Here is a 19,613-nt window from a genome sequence, read left to right as displayed (position 1 = left end):
TTTAACGTCATTATACGAGAGTCATCATGACGATAACACCTGCGAGGTAACAAGAAATTTCACCTTAATGTAAGCAATGCCGATGAGTACGCAAAGTCGTTAAATGTAATATAAAAATGGTTTTGAAGAAAATTTCGCTGTTCTTGCTTGACAAATTGAAAAAGTAACCATAAACTCGCGTGTCAACGCACAACCTCAGGGTATCTGTCAGGAGTTCTGGTAAAATTGGCACACTTCACGTCGAAAACGGAGATCTGCTTCATCTGACTGAAAATTATGAACAACACATTTGCGACAGTAAAATACGTTGTTACTAACAAAGTTTCATCATTTTCTGCGTGTGCAATGGCGAAGAGAATACGTATTCCACAGGTGAATGGCTTGGGGCGAACTCAGTAGGCTGCTCAGTAATGCTAATGTCATATAATTTATTCGTGCGACACCACGCGAATGGCATTAAAACTGAAAGTAATAAGCACTCAATAACATTAAGTTAATTTGTCCGTGTGGCACAGGTATAACCCTATTTCCGAGGGCGTGTCAGCAGGGGCGGATGCAGGTGGGGAGAGAGGGCAGTGAAATCTCGGGCAGCTCAGACAAAACCAAGCATTCATTTCTGAAACGCACTTGGCCTGCATATAGGCACTGATGAACACAAAGCTATTGCGCTCCCCGCATTTAACGCGAGAGCGTCAAAGGCCCCGTTGTCCAGAAAATCCGGTTTCGGCGTCGCGAGCGAAAAACCATGAGCATGACTTTGGCAGCTGGTGCCCAGAGAGCAACCTAGGAGGCAGGTGGGCCACCTAGGTCACGTGACCTTGCGGCGTCGTCTCAACCTGCCCACCGGATAGTGAGCAAATTGCCCATTGTGACAGATCCGTGGGAGTTAAATAATGGCTGGTCGCTCGGGATGAGCTACCTGGCCCGCAGGTGGGAGGACGTGCCATCGCAGGGCAGTTGCTTATCGCCTAAACGCTGCACTACTGCGCCATGAAGAGTATGAGGACTCCCGCGGATCTATGAATGTATAAAGTCGAGAATGACTTTCTGCATTTTTGACAATTTACCCAATCCGCTGCCACGTCATACCCCTAAGGCGAAGCTTATGTGTCCCCTCCATTTTTTTTTTATACCGCGTGGTATATGTTCTTCAACTGCTTATATGAAAGCTCACGACTCACCACAGCGACGTGGCGAAGTTTTCGGGGATGTTCTCGTTTCAAGGACTAAGCCTACGAATATAATTACATCACGGAATGCACTAGCCAAGTACAAAACGGGTCTCCCGACCTTTCGGTCAGCATTCGCAAACCAATGAGCCAACTGGGCTGCGGATCCCCGTAATCCCGGACGCGTCGCGAGCATATGCTAACGACCGAAAACATGATCCAAAGCAGCAAGTGAAGCTGACCAAGCCAGGAGGGAAGCTTAGTCTTTGCGGGCTCCGAGAAGCGGCTGAGCCGACAACTTTTGTCTCTTTTGGTCGGATGAAAGCGAAAAAAAGGGAAAACTGGGAAAGCTCTTTCCGCGCGTAAATCAGAAGTCTTCTGCAGTGCTTCTAACGAAGAGCTAATGAGCACGTTTATTTCCCGCTTACATTGGACTACAGGCCTAATCCGCGCAACGTATATTTATGCAGTCTTTCCAGATGATGAACAGGAAACCTTGATATAGTTTCTCACAAAAATAAGGAAAATGAGGACTTTGGACGCAGCGACAGCTACATCGCCAGTCTTCCTGAATTTTAGGCCTTTGTTTTGATTGTCATATGAAAAATTCATAGATTTTCAGATGGCTTCTCATTTAAGTACCAAGGGGAAATAAAAAGTGGCAGGGTTTTAAAGTAGTTAAACCGAGTCGACGTGCGAAAGCATGTGTTCATTCTCCGCCTGTTTTTTCTGGAATCTTAATGTGCACGCAATCGCGTTTAACTCTCGCTCTTCATCTTCACACCCTCTCTCCACTCGGCGGCAGCTGGCGCGACGCCCTCCTCTCATTGGCTGCAGCTGACGCGGCGCTTCTACGAACTTACCCGAGCTTCCTCACATTGGCTGCAGCTGGCACGACGCCCTCCTCTCATTGGCTGCAGCTGACGCGGCGCTTCTACGAACTTACCCGAGCTTCCTCCCATTGGCTGCAGCTGGCGCGACGCCCTCCTCTCATTGGCTGCAGCTGACGCGGCGCTTCTACGAACTTACCCGAGCTTCCTCCCATTGGCCGCAGCTTGCGCGACGCTCCTCAGAACTAACCCGAGCTATACCCGAGTTACTCCGAGGCTTCACTCAAGATTCTTGGTTGGGACCGCAATTAGTGCTTTCGCACTATTAAACACACGGAAAAAATCTACAAAAATATTCTTACATAGCGCACCAGTTGAAGTATCACGGTGGAGCAAATTCAATTTTGCGAAAACACCTTATTTTTGTCATCAAATGAGACTTGCCGTCTGCCCTCTAGTTTGCACACTGATGAATGAATTTCTCGCGTTAACGCTGAGAATTTTTGTTCTAATAAAGAATGACATTGACCGCATAAGACTGCATGTCTAGCCTGCATGTTTTAGCACTGAAATACAACGTCAGCAATTCGCTGCTTTTCTCATCTAGCCATTCAAATAATGTTTTTGGGTGAATCAAACGCAGTACACAGATAGCACAGGCCACACCGTACATCCCTGTAATCAAAACATACGCCGCTATATTCTCATTGTGCAAAATAATTTACATATGGAAATAGAAGAAACGCTAAGGAAAGTACAATAAACACAACATAGTCTGCACGTGTGTCGAAGAAAGAACAAGAGCAGGAAAAAAATCTTTACGAGGCAAATATCAACCTTTCAATTCCTTTTCCTTTTGCAGAGTATGTGCAGCCCACATCTCCCCAAGCAACCTTGTGAAGACGGAGTAGCTACTACTCCACAATGCGCTTTTGTGGCTTAATTTTTTTTTATTTAAAGCGATTCGTATTTAAATTTATTGATGCACAATGTCCAGCTTGTGTCCATACGATCGCCCTAACTTTTCATTTTCCTCCCTGAACAAACAGCAAGAAGCTATAAAGGTAGACTTGCAAAAAAAAAATAACTAAAGGGAACGAGAAGCGAGGAACATAAACCAGGTCCGCCCGACTACGGCTATAAAGCCATATATTCCGCTGCGTCAAGGTTATCGAAGACCTCTGGATCCGTGGAATTTCCCTTTTTTCTATCTCCCCACCTTTTTATTTTGTACAGCGGATCGATAAATTATATATAGAGTTGGCCAGAAAATACCACGTCTGGATGTTTCTGCTACCGACTGTCTTGAGCCCCCCCTCATATCTCTTTTCTTCTTTAAATCCCTGTTCTTCCCTCTAGCTAGTCTACAGATTCCCCCCATATTTGTAGTTTGCTCGTAGCATATAACTTTATTCCCAGTGGCATCTTCCTCGAAAGTGAAACTCTTCTCGCCTACATCGTCTTCTCTCACCGTTGCTTGCCTCTTCTTTTACAGACCGGCTTGTCTTCGTTAGAAACTTCTCTCTCCGGCCCCGGATACTGGAATGATATACACTGGAAAGGCATTCGATCGATGGCCTGGTGCTCCGCCTTCGTATACCTCCGGTTGCCGCTCCGCGCGTCCAGATTTTGCTGCGCCCGTGTGTCGAAGGACGCGATCTGCCTTCGGATCAGTTTTGATTTTCAATATGGCGAGCCGAGATTTCTTACTCGCCGCTTCTTCTCTGCTTCTCCGCCGCGGCCTACGCCCGCGCAGTTCGCGCGATGCTGGTGTGGTGGACGTAGTCCTCTCTTGTTGTTTTAGTTTCCCTCATTCTGCAGACCTTATTTTTTTGTATCTCTTTCTCTAGCCTATTCTCAATTCATCCTTCCTTTACTTTTCTTCCTGAACTTCTTTCCATAGTTTGCGTGCAACTGTTCTGTCAATCCGCGGACCGGGCGTGTGCCCCCATTTTTTAGTGATGCTTCGGCTTGATATGTGGAGCTCCTCGAATGCCAGAGTAGATCGTCCTTGTTTTCAGTTTCTTCCTAACCTTTATTTTTGCATGGCTCAGTGCATCAGTAACCACCCACCCATGATTCCGTCTTCAAATTTAGTGCACATATGGATGTTACATATCAGAGCGGACCGCAGATAGGCGCTTATTTAAACGCCAGGCTCAAACAGGATCAAATAATGCTAGATTCCGTGCCCGTCTTCAATTGTCACGTCTTTCAAGGGACACTAAAGAGAAATAGGTAACTTCGAACTATAGATAAAGTATTCTTTGGAAACACTGCGAACGTCTTCTTCTTATCGTAAATTTGGCCGCGTTCCTGAGAAAATCGTGAATGAAATTCCCGAAAATTCCCGAAACGAAGAAGTCGCCACTGCGATTTCCAGTGGCATCACGGTACAGTGCCGGTTGTGCGTGTACAAAACTAAACCGCACGTAACTTTTTTTGTTCTTCTGTTCAATTCATGTACGCATTTATGTTTGGATATAAACACTCCGATGTTAGAATTTGAACGACACCACAAAAGTACACTGCCAAATCCGTTCTGCGCTGTTTTCATTCCAAACCAGCTCATATATAGGCTTGTGGGATGCCATTCGTGTCGAAGGGCGAATGCCAACATAAAACATAATAATTGTTTATTAACGACGGCAGCGGACCAGCATACCGACATTACGCTCTACTCGGTAGCAGAAGGAAAACAGCCCTCTTCCCAGCCGGGCAGTCTGTTTTTGTAGCCACCGTCGGTGACGCATGCCTCGAGTGACGCAGCGGTGGCGCTGTGTCTTATCGGTAACGCAGTCCAGCCCGTGGCCGTGTTACGCTGGGCAGGATGGTAACAAGGTGGAGGCTGCGCGGAAATGTGCGCAGAGTGTGTCGCCACAGGCTCTTCCGAAACGCTTACGCACGCCTTATGCTTTGCATCCCAAACGGGAGTAGAAAACAACATCAGGACAGAAAGCAACAAAAAAAAAGGGGAGGAAATCGTGAGTGGGCTAGCGCCCCCATCAATCATTTACAGCGCTGCTCGGCCACTCCTGCGCACGTGTCGGTCGTCATAAATGATGACCGGAACCGTTTTTTTTCCTCCTTTCTCTCCCTTGTTGTTTCATCTTTCGAGTTTCTGCTTGTTTCCGGCTGTTCCTAAGGCGTGGGCGTCCGTTGTTTTGCTCTGTTTGGGTTGCGAATATCTCTGGTTCCCAAGGGAAAAAAAAAACATTCCTTCAGACACGGTCATACTTAGTTTTATGCATCAGCTGAGGTGCATCAACAGCTATACGACGGGCGGCTTCTGAGCGCCAGTTCCCGGTTTCGATTACGTCCATCGCCACCGCATTTCGATGGAAGCGATGTGCGGAAACGGCCGTGTATTGGAATTTCGCTGCGACTTACAAAAATATCCAAAGCCTCACACTAGATTCTCCTGATTTCTCATAATATTTTGTGGAGCGCAAGATCTATTATGCGTGCGTTCGTATAGGTGCGCTTTATATTATGCACAAGCATAATTATTGACATTATTATTCTGCTTTCAGCAAAGCGCGCATTACAGGAGATTCAGGTTGAGGCGATTCCTTCATGCACTGATAATTTGTTGGTTTGTAAAGTTGCCTTCTCTACATTAACCTAGTGCTTGCGGAAAAGCACGCTTTACAAGTGAATAATGTGGAGGTGGGGTCAGGGACCACTGCATTTTGTTTATACTGGTGAAGATTGCTCCTCCGTTTGTTTTTGAAGCGATAGCGTTAAGGCTACATTTCTACAGAAAATCCGGCGTCCTCGGCGCTGTCATCGTCATTGAGGACGGCGTTAGCGTTGTGATTAAAAAAAAAAAAACAGGCGGCCTACCTGCCACCTAGATCACGTGACCTTGCGACGTCGTCACAACCTGCCCAACGTGGCCAGTTAAATTAACGATTGCTCGCGATAGGTTCGTGAAACAGCCACCTGTCGGGGCAGTGGCGTATCGCTTAACCCACGAGTGGTATGAGGACTCCCAGCGATCAGTGAATGAAAGGTATAGAATGGCCGATTCCGCTGATATAGGTATTAATCCACTAACGCTATCGCCTCATACCGTTGAGGCAGAGCTTAAGCGTCGCGTCCGGCTTTATTTACAGTGCAGTAGTGAGGAAGGCGACCGCTTCCACACCTGGGCTATATTTAGGCACCCGCAAGTCAACAAAAGCCTTCTGAAAACCATCGCCACGTGCTGTTACCTTCCGCTCCACATCAGTGATGACATACAACTGCAATACTCTGCGTGCATTCTATGTACGCTACTTGAACGCTGAAGATCTACTTAAGTTAAAAGGGGCAGATGAGAAGGAAATTTGCGCCCACGATGCATGCCTGAATGATGCGCACACGTGGACGCTTTTTTTGCGGGACGCCGTCATGGCGTATTCATCGGAAGAATTCTATGCGGTGACGGGGGCGAAATTATATCAGAGAAATCCATGCGGATGACGAGTAATGAAAAGTTATACAGGCCAATGATGATGCTGCAATAAACTTTCTTTTGCCTGCGTCTAATAAAGCATTGGGTTTGAATGTAACCCTGTCTTGTCTACACCTAAATTTAAGGCTAGGAAAACATAATACCCGGTGTTGCACCTCAGATGTTCCGCAATTTTTAAAAATGGGCTCTCTGAGCTAGAGTAGCGGTTTTGTAGCGATAGCTACATTACGGTAGCATTTCGAGCCTTCAGCGCGTGGCGGTGGCGGCGCCGCCACGCTGTCACGTGGTTCTTCACGTGTTTGGTCACGTGACAAAGTTCCACTCGGCCAGCTGTAGATATCGCGTCACTCCAGATTTAGCCAGAGCTATACCACCGCCAATTTTTTTCGACATAGCATTGACAGTGGTCTAGCACATCAGAATGCAGCTAAGACGCGCTAAATAGTAAGATGGTTGACTAATATTGAATAGAGAACATTTTAACTATTACTATTAGTCAACCTAAATATCGATAGGCGTGTAGCACACCCTGAGTAATGTCTATGTCAGATCTATATATAACGCCGTTATCGTCGGCGCTGTGGACCAACAAATTTTGCCTACACCATGCCAAAAGACATGCGCTTTTAAAAAGCTTGCAGGCAAAGTGACCTCTCCAGTGAACGTAATTTGTAGAAATAGCCTATGTTGGGCCATAGCGCCGAGGGTAACTGCGTTTTCGAAATTCTAAAAACTGAGATGAATATTACTTACGGTGGGCTACACGCCTCTGAACAAACAAGTACAGTCTAGTAGTAATATTAAAAAGTAAACTACTCAACATTCTTTAACTAGGCTACTAGTTGGGACGTCTTAGTGTGCTCTAATGAGCTACACCGCTTACAATGCTATGCTGAAAAAAGCACACTCCCAACTCAAAACGCATATTTTTAAAAATTGCAGAAGATCTTAAGCGAGACACCGGGTATATATGAAATGGGCTAACAAGCGTTGCTGTGAAAACTTGATGTAATACTTATGCTGGACCTGTGCACAATAAGACGGTATAAAAAAAAACGTTGTGTAGCAAACGAAAGTACCACTGACTGTGTAAAACTGGACTCTACCACGCAGAAAAATTAACGGCGCTTTGTACACATTAAGAAAAGCGTATTCAAAGATACTTTCATCGGCTGATGACGTCAAAGTTTTTCACAAAGGCGAATTATTCATTTTCGCTGTAAATCTCAAATTTTGCAGCCATATTTTGCGATGCAAAGTAGAACTATATTATACAAAGTATGCAAAGTTCATTTACTTTCATTACTCTGGAATAGGTTGAAGGGTCCACTTGATAAGGAGCGCGATCAAATACATAGGAATCTTAAGTGCGTAAATTACATTGATATAGTACAGCCAGTTTTTACACATATTCCTCCTTTGACAGGCAGAATTATCTGCTTCCAAACCCGATGTTTATATATGCACGGGATTCCTGATTGTATCGAACATCATATTCGCCAGACAAAAAAAAAGTGTGTACCTTTTTGTTCTCACCTTATCCTCTCTCAAAAAGCAAAAACTATTTTATACAATTACATAGACGTGGTAGTAGTTATCGCGTCACGACCGATCAGGTTACGGTTAGCCGCCTACGTGACGACACCTCAACTAAGTTTTTTCAAGTAGAACTGACGACTATCACCTGCAAGCTAAAGAAAAACAATAACACCACCCAGCTGTGTCGAAGAAGGGCCCTGTTTTATATCCTTCGGTTGTCTAGACGAACGGTATGACACTACTTGTCGATTCGAGAGCGGTCTTCGCTTCGCCTCGACACTAAACGGGCAGAAGGGTTTGGAGAGGTATATATATATATATATCGAAAGATCGTCTCGCGAATAAGTTCCGAGCAGCTCCGTGCGACTCAAGCTCGAAGCACTTTCGAGATCTTTAAGAATTCGTCACCGTTTGCGAAATCGTCGCTCGTCTCGAGTCATAGCCACGTGTGTGTGCGTGTGCTCCTCCTCCTCCTTCATCGCCTCTTCTTTCTTCCATTCGCCGTATAAAAATGAAAGCGAAGCCAGCAGTAACCCGGAGTTGAAAAAGAAAGTAGTTTGAGAAGATTCGAGGAGCTCCAGACTTCGCGCCTCGAATTTCCTGTCTCCACGGGTGTCGCCATACCGGGTTTACGAGAAGCAAAATAATAAAAAAGTGGATATTCTATTTTAAAAAATGGTCGCAAACATAACGGTTCGCGAATCGGCACGGGGCTTTTGTTTTCAATTGCGCCGTGCAACGCAGCTGCTGGAGACGCAACGAGGCAGGAGGCCCAAGCGAGGGATTGAGGTCTCGCGCGTTTATGCGGCGAGTTTTCTTTATTTTCACCGGGCTTTCCTTCGTGGAAGTTCGTTTTTCTTTGTGTTTGTTGTTTTTCTCTTTTTTACCGTATGAAAAGCTGGTGAAAGAGCGAGGATATCATGCTTGGAAGCGAGTGTATACGTGAAAAATTGTGAGGATCTCCTCGAATCCCTGTTGTTCTGCGCACCATACGGCGTATGCACGCTTGTTTGCTTAGTTTGTTTGTTTGTTTGTTTTCATTCACTTATTGCATTCGCCACCTTCGCTCGCGAGGAACCGGTAATATCTATGGCTGCATCAGGGATCGAGCTTCGAAATAAAGGCAGCGGGTTATAAACGTCTCCCATGCTCCCACAATACGTAGCGGAAAGAAAAATCTTTTTAAAAAGTTGTAAAGCACAGAAGAGGACAAAAAGAATCTTGAGAACGAAACGGCGTTATTGCCTGAAGCGATATCCGAGCTTTTCGATTAAAGCTTTAGAACACGCGTGTTTGTTGTTTGTAAAGAAATAACGTTCTTTATTTTGTCACCGTTCGCCCCCTTTGAAACGAAGATTCACGAAGCTTCGGGGAAGCGCTTACAATATCTTGTCCAGAATATGGGTTGCGCAAAAATCCTTTTACGTACAGGCTTTCTCTTCTTTTTTTGTTTATTAACTGCAGTCGTCTCGCAAACGTAAATTTTTGAGGCGGTCACAGGCTTTTTAAATAAAGCTAAACTTTTATTTTGAACGGCTCCACTGTTGGCATAATGTGAAGTGCGCTGATTTGCCACGCCAAAATGGCAGAATTAGTGCAGCGCACGCGAGCAAGACGAAGTCAGATTGCACCTATTTTACCTATTGAGATCTATTCCAGTTAAAAATAAGCACATCTTGCCGTAAACGCATGACTTCGTCATTCGCATTTCCTTCTTAGTTTGCTTCTTCAATACCCTGTCTTATTATTTTTTTTGCTCGGCTCTCAGCGTACGTGATCTTGAGAGCGACTGTGAGATGCGCGTGAATGGCGGAACACCACCAGTACAAGTCAGCCTGTCCTTGTAATAAAATCAATCTGCAACTTGCGAGTTTCTTAGGAACTAAATGGTATTTTATGCTAGGCCAAGTCAGATTTTGTGAGTTGCATCTTTGGCTACTGACTTAGTTTCTTGCACGCCACTCATTGGCGACTTATTAGTGACTCCGATTATGATGATGATTAGGGATTTTGTAGCAAAAGCTACATTGGCCACAAACTAACAGTTTCTCCGTGCTTGCATTCCCACCGTGGTCGCACCACACCACGTGACCAACCACGTTACTGGTCACGTGACCAACCGAGTGACGAACCACGTGACAACCAGCCAGACAGCCACACTAACCTAGACCTGCAATCAAGATTAACCAAGGATAACCAAGCTGTGCCGTAGCTTTCGCTACGTATATCCTGACATAGCCGAGCTAAGCCACTGCCAATTTTTTTATGGCGCAAGGACATCTATGGCCAAAGAGCGCCATGGCACAATGTATTTTCGACTTCTCAAGGTGAAGCCAAAGACCCATTTCCCAAGCATTTCACCCTAAATAAGCCGAGCACCAGACCAGGGGAAAGCTTGTACCCATTGTATCACCGGTGGGTACCCGCTGGCACTAGGGATCGAACCCCGCACCACCCGCACGCGAGTTGGATGCTCAACCACTTGGCCACAGCTGTGGTATTAGTGACTCCGGCTCAAAATCGTTCCCCCTTCCTTCGTTCGTGTGCCTGCCTTTCGTCTCAGTATGAGCATGCAAGTGAACCGTTGAACTGCTCGGCGGCGACTCAGCAATACCCTATGCTCGCCTTCAACCGCATTTACTCGCGCATAGGTCAACCTATTTTTCTGGAATCGCACTCTCCAAACTTGTAGCTCGACCTATACGCGAGTATCGGCCATGGAAGGCGTTAACCCGGCCATAAACGCAAAGAATAGGGAACGGTGTCAGTGGTGCTAGGGGCGACGGCAACTGTAGATCCGTTGTGAAAACAGAAGTTCCAATCACTAAGCCGTGCACCGTGTCATATGCTTCCCGTGACTAGCACTGCTTTATAGCATCCCCTCCCACTGTGGTTCTTCGGGCCTATTATGCCTCACTAACTAGCCTGCAAGCAAACTCTTTTAAGTTGAGTCCCTACCGAACTTCGGTGGTTTATGACCGGGCCCTAAAAGCAGCTGTCGATAAAGTTACGGTACTCCTGGGATGTTAAAGGATGCTGCTTCACAAATTTTATTCATCAAGAATTTTTTTTGACGCGTTTGTTAGAATCTGAGTTATCTCTAGACAAAATTTGAACTCCAGCGTCTTCACGCCTTTTCATCTCTTCCAATCGCTTTTGCACGCTCGCCGCCGCGGTGGCTCAGCAGATATTGTTGTCACTGTTTGGTTTTTGCGGTAGCTCAGTGGTTGTGGCGCTCGGCTGCTGACCCGAAAGACGCGGGTTCGATCTCGGCCACGGCGGTCGAATTTCGATGGAAGCGAAATGTGGGGGCCCGTGTACTGTGCGATGTCAGTGCACTTTAAAGTACCCAAAGTGGCCGAAATTTGCGGAGCCCTTCACCACGGCATCCCTCATAGCCTGAGTCACTTTGGGACGTTAAACCCCCATAAACCATAAACCGTAAACTTTTGGGCGCTCAAAGGTCGGCGCTCCTCCGCCGGCCCCACCCACTCGGGCTCACTCCCTGCTGCCGACAAGTGCGGGAATTTCCGGGAAGGAAGGGGTTGGGGTGAGGGGGGGGGGGGGGATGGAGCTTCCTGACCCACAGGAGCGGCGCGGCTGACTGGCCGCCGCGGCCATAGTAGTTGCGTGACGTCTGAAAGAATCTAACCAACAGCCATATCTTAACCAATATGCGCAGACACGCGACGCGGAGGACATCGAGAGTTTTAAGAAGTCGCCAGAAAGGGCTCGCCAACTTTCGCGCTTGAATGTTTGTTCTCCGCTGTGGGCAGAAGCGTGTTATTTGGCTCAGGTGATGATGACAACACAGTGCAGTGATTGAACGAGTTTCCGTACTCTCCCCAGAAGGTGTTTCAGAGCCTTTTTAAGCGAGCTGTCGTCTTAATCCGAAGGCGTCGAAAAATTGAGTAGGAGCACGCGAGTTCGATGTCGCCGAAAAATTCCTCCAGCTACTGAAGAAAGCATCAAATTCTCTTTTCAGTGAACATTAAGAAGGCCAAAACGTTTTTCATCGGTGGAAGATTACTGCCGTTCACTCAAGGTATCGTTGACGCTGCGGACGCTGTGGGTGTTTGCCGAGCTCTAATGGAACCAATAATAGAACACGAAGTAGTTTACGTCTCACCATTCCTTAGAAATTGTGTATATTTGCACTCAATGCTGAAGGGGGCCGTCTTCGTTGATAATTTTTCCCCAGTACCGCCGGTGATCCGTTATGCAATGCGTTGTGCCGGTAACTTTAGCTGAATGTTGGTAGCCCAAAGGTTACGTCTACCTACCTATGCAACTTTGTAAATTTTATTTTTTATTTTTCTGTGTTTTTGAGGTGCAGTGACCCACATTAGAAGCTGAGCGTCGATGAATCATAGATATATCGACCAATATGCGAGTAAATACAGTAGTCGATTAGTTGCGGTGGTCGACCCTGTCACCAACATGGGCTGAGGAGATCAATTTTCACAACAATACCACGGTTACAACGTGTCCCAGTATAGGACGAATTAAAGTTATCAACGCTACAGGGAGAATTCTTTGTTTTCCAGTCATAACAGTACGTGTGCCGTGATTTTTTCCGAATGTATTTTTTGCGTTTCCCTCTCGCAGCGACGGCTGGTCTGACCGTCAAGACGTGGTGAAGAACCAGGAGAAGGCATCCGTGGGGAGCCTGTCCATCCGCTTCCACGCCAACTATGACCACGACTTCGACCGGTACTACTTCAGCCTGAACCCCTTCACCAACTTGCGGAACCCGTGGTTCAAGGAGTTCTGGGAAGTGCGCTTCAACTGCTCCCTCGGACTCGGCCCCGACTCGGGCCGCTACAACCGCACATGCACGGGTAATGCTCGCTCACCTCATGTGACGCCAAGTGCGCTCTTGAGGCGAACATTCGTTTCAAGTACATGCAAGTCTCACATCTGCCTAAACCGCTGTTCGGTAGCAAATGCGGCCCACTGACATCATTAACAAAGTCCTGTGTCTTCCTCTGCTGTATTAGCCTCTCTCAGCCCACTCTCCGGGGTAAAACGTTCTCCTGGTCACTCTTAAATACGTCGGGCCTCTGAAGGCACTGCTACTAAGCTATTTCTATAACTTGGTGCTGCCTTCATTGCAGTTCTGCCGTTGGTGGTAATGAGGATGATGGATGTCTTCTAGTAATGGTCCGCGATCAGCCGGCGCTCCACCTGTTGTCTCGTTAGCTGTCATGGTTGGCCATTGTGAGATTATTCATGATACCTCTGTGTCGTGGTACTTTCAGTTTCATTTGGGCTTCACTTTTTCTTGCGCATTGTAACCATTATGAGCAGCAAGCCACCTTGCACTCTACAACGTCAATCACCTGCTAAAAAAGAGAACAAAAGGAGAGAAGTAGTCTACATACATTTGCAGCCTTGGCATTTTCATTACCAGATACCGGAAAGCGAACTGATTCTACGAACGATGACTTTCGAAAAGCGCTCTAACATGGCACTCGCAGCCCCCTTTAGCATACCTCTTAAGGGACGAGGCCTGAGGAACACCGTCGCTCAGGAGCGCTTTGCGGAGGAACAACAGACTTGAGAATATGTCCTCTCGGTAGCAAATTATTTGTGGAATCCGCCCAACGAACTCTGTTTAAACGGTACCAGCAGCAGTGTCATGGCTGGTTGAAAAGGCCGCCGAGGGTGCAGGTATGGCGATGATTGACATCTTTAGGAGTCAACACATCTCAGACGTCAGTGCGTCCTCGAAAGTTGAGGAACGAGCGACAGCCGAAACAGTTGGAGTGATATAGGTCGTTGAACAAGGCTGGCGAAAACTGTCGCTTGAGTCTTTATTAAAGAATTAAGTTGGGCTAGTTGGTGCTTTTGATTCACAGACGGCGACATATTACTAGCGTTAATAAACACAAAGGACAGAGAGCAGAAACACACAGGACAGACGCTAGTTGTCCTGTTTGTTTCTGCTCTCTGTCCTTTGTGTTTATTAACGCTAGTAATATGTCGCCGTCTGTGAATTGAGTCTTTACGCGCCATTGGCGGCCTTTTGCTTGTTCTTTCACCTTATCACTTAATAAAAATATTCTGCTCTTGTGCTTGCGGCTTTCATCTGTCGTTTCCTTATCTCTGCCCCATTTTTACCAGCTATTAAAGCTAGAATAACCTTATCTTACCTTACGGTAAGTAACAATTAAAGGAAGATGTAGTTTGTTCTCTTCATCTGCTGGCTGTCAACTTAAACCGTACGCTTAATTCACGAAATATCTATGACACTCTTCTTCTCTGTAAGTCTGTATACCCTGTTGGCACTAGCTCAGAGCTCAGCCAGCGAATCAGAGACCACACTATTGGTCAGCAAGCGCGTAAGAACGATTTGTCACTACCCCACGCCCGTCACTTCAGAAGAAGCGCAAATGAACTATTGCAAGAGCGGTGGCCAGCCATGTACTTCTAACGCACAAATTGCGTTATGCTCCTCTTTCACTGGCGCAGATGCTTCCTTCTTTCTTACGAGAGTTATGGATGAGAACCTGAACCCTTTGCACGTCTCTTCGCAGGCAACGAACAGCTTCGCGAAGGCCACAAGCAAGACACCAAGGTCGAGTTCGTGAAGAAGTCCATCTACACCATGGCGTACGGGCTGCACAATATGCACAACGACTTCTGTCCGAACACGTCGGGCGTCTGCCCCGCCATGGTGCCCGTCAACGGCTCCGTCTTCCTCCAGTACCTCATGAACGCCACCTTTCACTGGAACAACGAGACGGTCTTTTTCCACGAGAACGGAGATCCCCCCGGACGGTGAGCCAAATATAGATACCGGCCTAAAATATGCTCTTTTGTAGGGGCCGAAATCTGTAGGGGCCGAAATCTCATAAACGCAAAGCTTCTTTACATCAAATTTAAAATTTTCTCGTGACCGCTTTTCTTTTTCAGGAGGTTGGGGAAGGGGGGGGGGGGAGATTCTATAGTTCCGGTTGCGACGATCGCATGAATTCTGTGATGGAAATCTTTAAACAGGTTTTTCGAGCATGTAATACATGTACAGGGTGTTTCACCTAACACTTTCCGCAGTTTTTAAAACTAGACTTTATTTAGTTAGAAAAACGCTTTTTTCAGCATAGCATTGTCAGCGGTGTAGTATATCAGAATACAGCTAAGACGTGTTAACTATGAGGATGGGTAACCAATATTCAATAGTTAACTTTTTACTGTTACTGTTAGGCTGCCTAATTATTGAGAGGCGTGCAGCTCACCATAAGTAACATACATACCAGTTTTTAGAATTTCAAAAACATGGTTATCGTCGCTGATTTGGCCCAACAAATTTTAGTTACATCACGCCAAAAAACATGCGCTTTCGAGAAGCTTGCGGGCAAAGCAACCTCTCCAGTGCGTGTAACAAGTTGCAATAGCCAACATTTGTTGGGCCTTGGCGCGGACGGTAACTGCGTTTTCGAAATTCTAAAAGCTGATATAGATACTACATGCGACTAGACGCCTCTCAATAATTAAGGAGCCTAACTGTAACAGATAAAAAGTTGACTATTCAATATTTGTTAAACAGATTGCTAGTCAGCACATCTTAGCTGTATTCTGATGTGGTACACTGCTGACAGTGCTATGCCGAAAAAAGCGCTCTTCTAACTGAAAAAGCCTATTTTTAAAAATTATAGAACATGTTAGGTGAAACACCGGTATATATATATAAATACCTACTTCATTATTCATCTTGTATTTTCTTTCTACTTCATTCTGAAGCTTCCACTACAGACACTCAAAATATTACTTTTTCACATTCGTTTTCCGCGTTTTGTTTAAGAATAATTTTTGTTAACACTGATAGTAAAATGATATTTCCGTCCATCCCCGCGCCCAGACATTATGATGCACCGTTATTCTCACTGGTAGCTCCGAGTCCCTGTTCAGCTTTTGATCCTTTAAAGCGTGCTTTGCCGCATAAAGATCCTTGTTGATAGGAAGCCAATATAAACGATCTATGACATATTAGGAGGTGCAGCCAGTAAGGTTACAAGGAGGAAATCTTTCCTTTCTCGTCAAATATGAGAGGTAAAATTTGGTTGAAAGCCAATTTTCACAAAATTACCTTCAATTTAAGAACCAAATTTTCCTTTTTTACAAATTAATGAAGTTTTCAAGCTGATGCAAGAAAAATTCACACGAAATAGAAAATTTTCTACCAGTAAATTTTAGGTTACAGCATGAAACAGCACTGGGAACAGCACTTTTAAGTATTATAAATGAATCGCCTTCTAGTTTTGTTTGGTTTGGCTTGTTTTATGGGGGTCTAACGTCCCAAAGTGGCACACGCTATGAATGAAGGGCTCCGGAAACTTTGATCACCTGGATTCCTTTAGCGTACACTGACATCGCACAGTACATAGCTCTCTAGAACTTTGTCTTCATCAGAATTCGACCACAACGGCCGTGATTGAACCCGCGTCTTTCGGGTCAACAGCCGAGCGCCATAACCACAGAATTACCACGGCGGGGAAGCGCCCTCTGAAATAAAAGAGCTGCTAAATTTAAATTTCACTAGAGGATTTTTAAGTGTTCTTGCACATATCTGTGGGAGTCAGATTATCTTATATCTTTGGTTAATTTTGCCTTGTGTAGGATTTTTATCTCAATAAGTCCCATTCCTTCATCATATTACGACTGCATAGTCCATTCTGTTGTTGTTTTTTTGTACGAATGTAGCATTTGTGCGTAAGTAACGGTCTGCCAAAAGTTTGGTCACGAACCTGTAGGCAAACACAGTTGGCACATATGAGACAAAAAATTATTTAGGCCTAGAAGCTTCTTAAACTATTCCCAAAAACTCACAGGCCGTATGCGAACGTAACTTCAGTAAAACTTGTCGGGTTAGTTGGTTCATTATTTGACGAAAGTAACTGCTGCACAAAAGACACGAGGGCGACGAAGATATATGTTCCTTCGCCATCCTGTCTCTATCCTGCTTCAGACTTACGCAAACATGTCATATGTAGACAACGTGCTAAATGTTTTAAAAAATTGTATAAATTTTTTTAATCTGCAACCTCTAACAGTGACCAATTGTTCCTCATTTCTATGTCGCTTTCGTACCTACTATCACTCTATTTACGAACGGCACCACACATCTGTCCGAAGAGCGCTTCATGGAGCAGCGCGAGCGTGGTTTGGGAATGAAAGCTCGTGCATACTGTTCCCAGTCGTTCTCGCATGCTTGTTGACCAGTTGATCACTGCGCGGTCACAATTCTCGGGAAGCGAAAATCGCAGTGCTGTCAACATCGACTAGGTACAAGTCGTTCCGAGCTCAAATATACGTTTATGGTTGCGTGTCTAGTGCTTTGAATCAATCGTAGCCTTTCTGAAAACAAATGATCCGTTCTCTAACGGTAAATACCTCTCAGTCACCTGCTCAGGTTATTCTCTTTACCAGGATAATAAAAAAATTATCCGGGACAAAAACAAACTAAACATGCCGTTAGAAAATTGCGCACCTGGTTACTAAAGAAAGAATGAAAAAAAGTCAAATTATAGGTGCTTCCGTCCTGCGTTCGCAGTAATGATCGGGTCAACTCAGAACGCTTTGAGCGTTGCCTGCTTAGCATGGGTATTTTTTCTTCTTTTTTTTGCCACCTGCCTTCGGAGCTCAGAGCAAACTGCGTAGCCTTTACCCAAAACTAGGCGGCAAGGTAAATGAGCGGTTAGTTACAACGGAGCCGTTGAGCTTGGGATACATCGAGAAAGGAACGAAACAAAGAAAAATGGCGAAAGAAGAATGCGGCAAGACGCCGCAGTAAGGGACACTCGAGCAGGGCGGGCCAAGAGGGCGCAACACTTCCGACGCTTCGACCCCATTCCCTCCTGTCCAGGAGCCGTGACTAATTACGGTACCGGGTCGTTACTTTCAGGCGCGTCATTTCCTGCGTTGCAATCGCACATACGTACATACACACGCAGGCACACACACTCCTGCCGCAATGGTCCCCTCTTCTGTTCCGCGGCCTCTTCTCGCCGCCATTTAGGAACCGCGCACACCTCTCGAGTCCCCGCACTCATTCTCTGCTCACACTGTTCCTCGGCTTCTTCCATTGTCACTGTGGTGCCGGGACAAGAAGTGGAAAGGAAATAACACAAGCGAGGAATTAGGAGACGCTCTACCTTGTTGACATTTTGCCTTTTATTTTCTCCGTCCGACTCTCTCTCTCTCCCTCGATATTTGCACGTTTGTCCAATTCTGGCCAGCTCGCTTTCGTCGCGCGTGATGTAGCGAGGGGTGGCGCATCTTAGGCCTGAGTGCATCTCTTTAATGAAGATTAAAAACAGTTGCGTGGGATACAAGATTAGAGGCCAGTGACGAGGATACACTGAGTAGTGTTTAGGTATAAAGCAATACACCAGTGTAACTAGGTTAACGACATAGTTAATCAACAACGTTTTTAATACGTGAGAAAGGGGGAGGACAGTGCAAAAAAGGAAAACAAAAAAACTTGCAGACTTTTCGCCTTTCGCTGGAGCAAAAGAACCACAACCTTCCGTCTTCCTCGCCACTTTTCAAGAGCTCTCATAGTCTCACATTTAGAGTTATATTTACGTTGGCCAGAGCAACCTTGACATCTTTATTGGCCAACAGTGAATGCGGCCACAGCGTTGTACGCCCACGCGAAGGTTATTTCCGCCGGAGAAGTCCAGCTACGGTCTTAGTGCCGTGCGTAATAAAGAAGTAAATGCCTATGCGAAGTCGGTTTCAATCTCAACGTAGGGTCGTATTATGTAACAATCCACTTCGTTTTCATTCCATTTGCCGTGACCTCAATAATGACGAAATCAACAGAGGCAGGGGAGCAAGCGACCAATCACAGTCACGGCTGGTTAGGCTGAGGTGTTGCCTCTGGCCTCCCTACTGCCGCAGTATTCAGACAGGCCGTTTGTGTGTGTAGGGGGGGGGGGGGGGGCAAAATGCTGCGCCACTGCGTCGAACATCTTCCGCAGAGGTTCTCTCCCAGAATCGGTATTAGTGCCGATACAGAGCATTAAGCCTGTCAAATGAGTCGTCGTGCTCTGTACTTCTTCACCGTCGACGCCGATCCGCTATTGCGCCATAAGCGTGGGAAGTCCTTACGCAAGAAGGTGGCATCGTTAACGGGTTTCTGCCTCGACCAGGGCGACGACATCCCCCACGGGCTACGTGGCCAGCCTTAGCAACCAATGGGAGAGGATCAAATTAAATTAAAACGAAAATAATCACGGCCTCTGGTATCTATTTACCAGCTGTTCTGTTATTCCTTTTTTTTTATTTACAGAATATGCCGATTGCCCCAGGTAAAGGTCACCAACCTTTTAAAAAAGGCGGACTGTCCTAGCCCCGGTGAAACCAACTGAGGGCTGTTGAGAGTCGCTTGACCTGGTCTGGAGTATATTTTTTGTTCACTTAAGTTCATTAATTAGAAAATACTTATAACCTTTAATTATTGGTCTCGGGAACAGAGTTGCAATTCAGAAGTTGTAGATTGCCTTGAAAAATGGATGACTGAGATGTTTGTACCAAGCTACCATTTAGGTGCATTAATATTGTTTGCTGGCCTTAAAAGATAACTCGCACCATAAAAAAGCTTCCACGTGA

At 45.9% G+C, this 19,613-nt stretch overlaps 1 protein-coding gene across 2 annotated transcripts in view; it reads left to right on the top strand.

The window, feature by feature from the left end:
• Positions 1-19,613, top strand: part of LOC144099077 (metabotropic glutamate receptor 5-like) — a 411,956-nt gene that overhangs the window by 344,495 nt on the left and 47,848 nt on the right. For both annotated transcript variants that reach the window (XM_077632161.1, XM_077632160.1), the window contains 2 exons: positions 12,606-12,838; positions 14,537-14,780. In XM_077632161.1, coding sequence (XP_077488287.1) covers positions 12,606-12,838; positions 14,537-14,780 — 477 coding nt within the window. The remainder of the gene's footprint in view (positions 1-12,605; positions 12,839-14,536; positions 14,781-19,613) is intronic.

The sequence above is a fragment of the Amblyomma americanum genome, chromosome 7, assembly GCF_052857255.1.
Source record: "Amblyomma americanum isolate KBUSLIRL-KWMA chromosome 7, ASM5285725v1, whole genome shotgun sequence".
Lineage (NCBI taxonomy): Eukaryota > Metazoa > Arthropoda > Arachnida > Ixodida > Ixodidae > Amblyomma > Amblyomma americanum.
The sequence above is the reverse complement of the archived record's forward strand: the minus strand, read 5'-3'. Positions and strand labels throughout refer to the sequence as shown.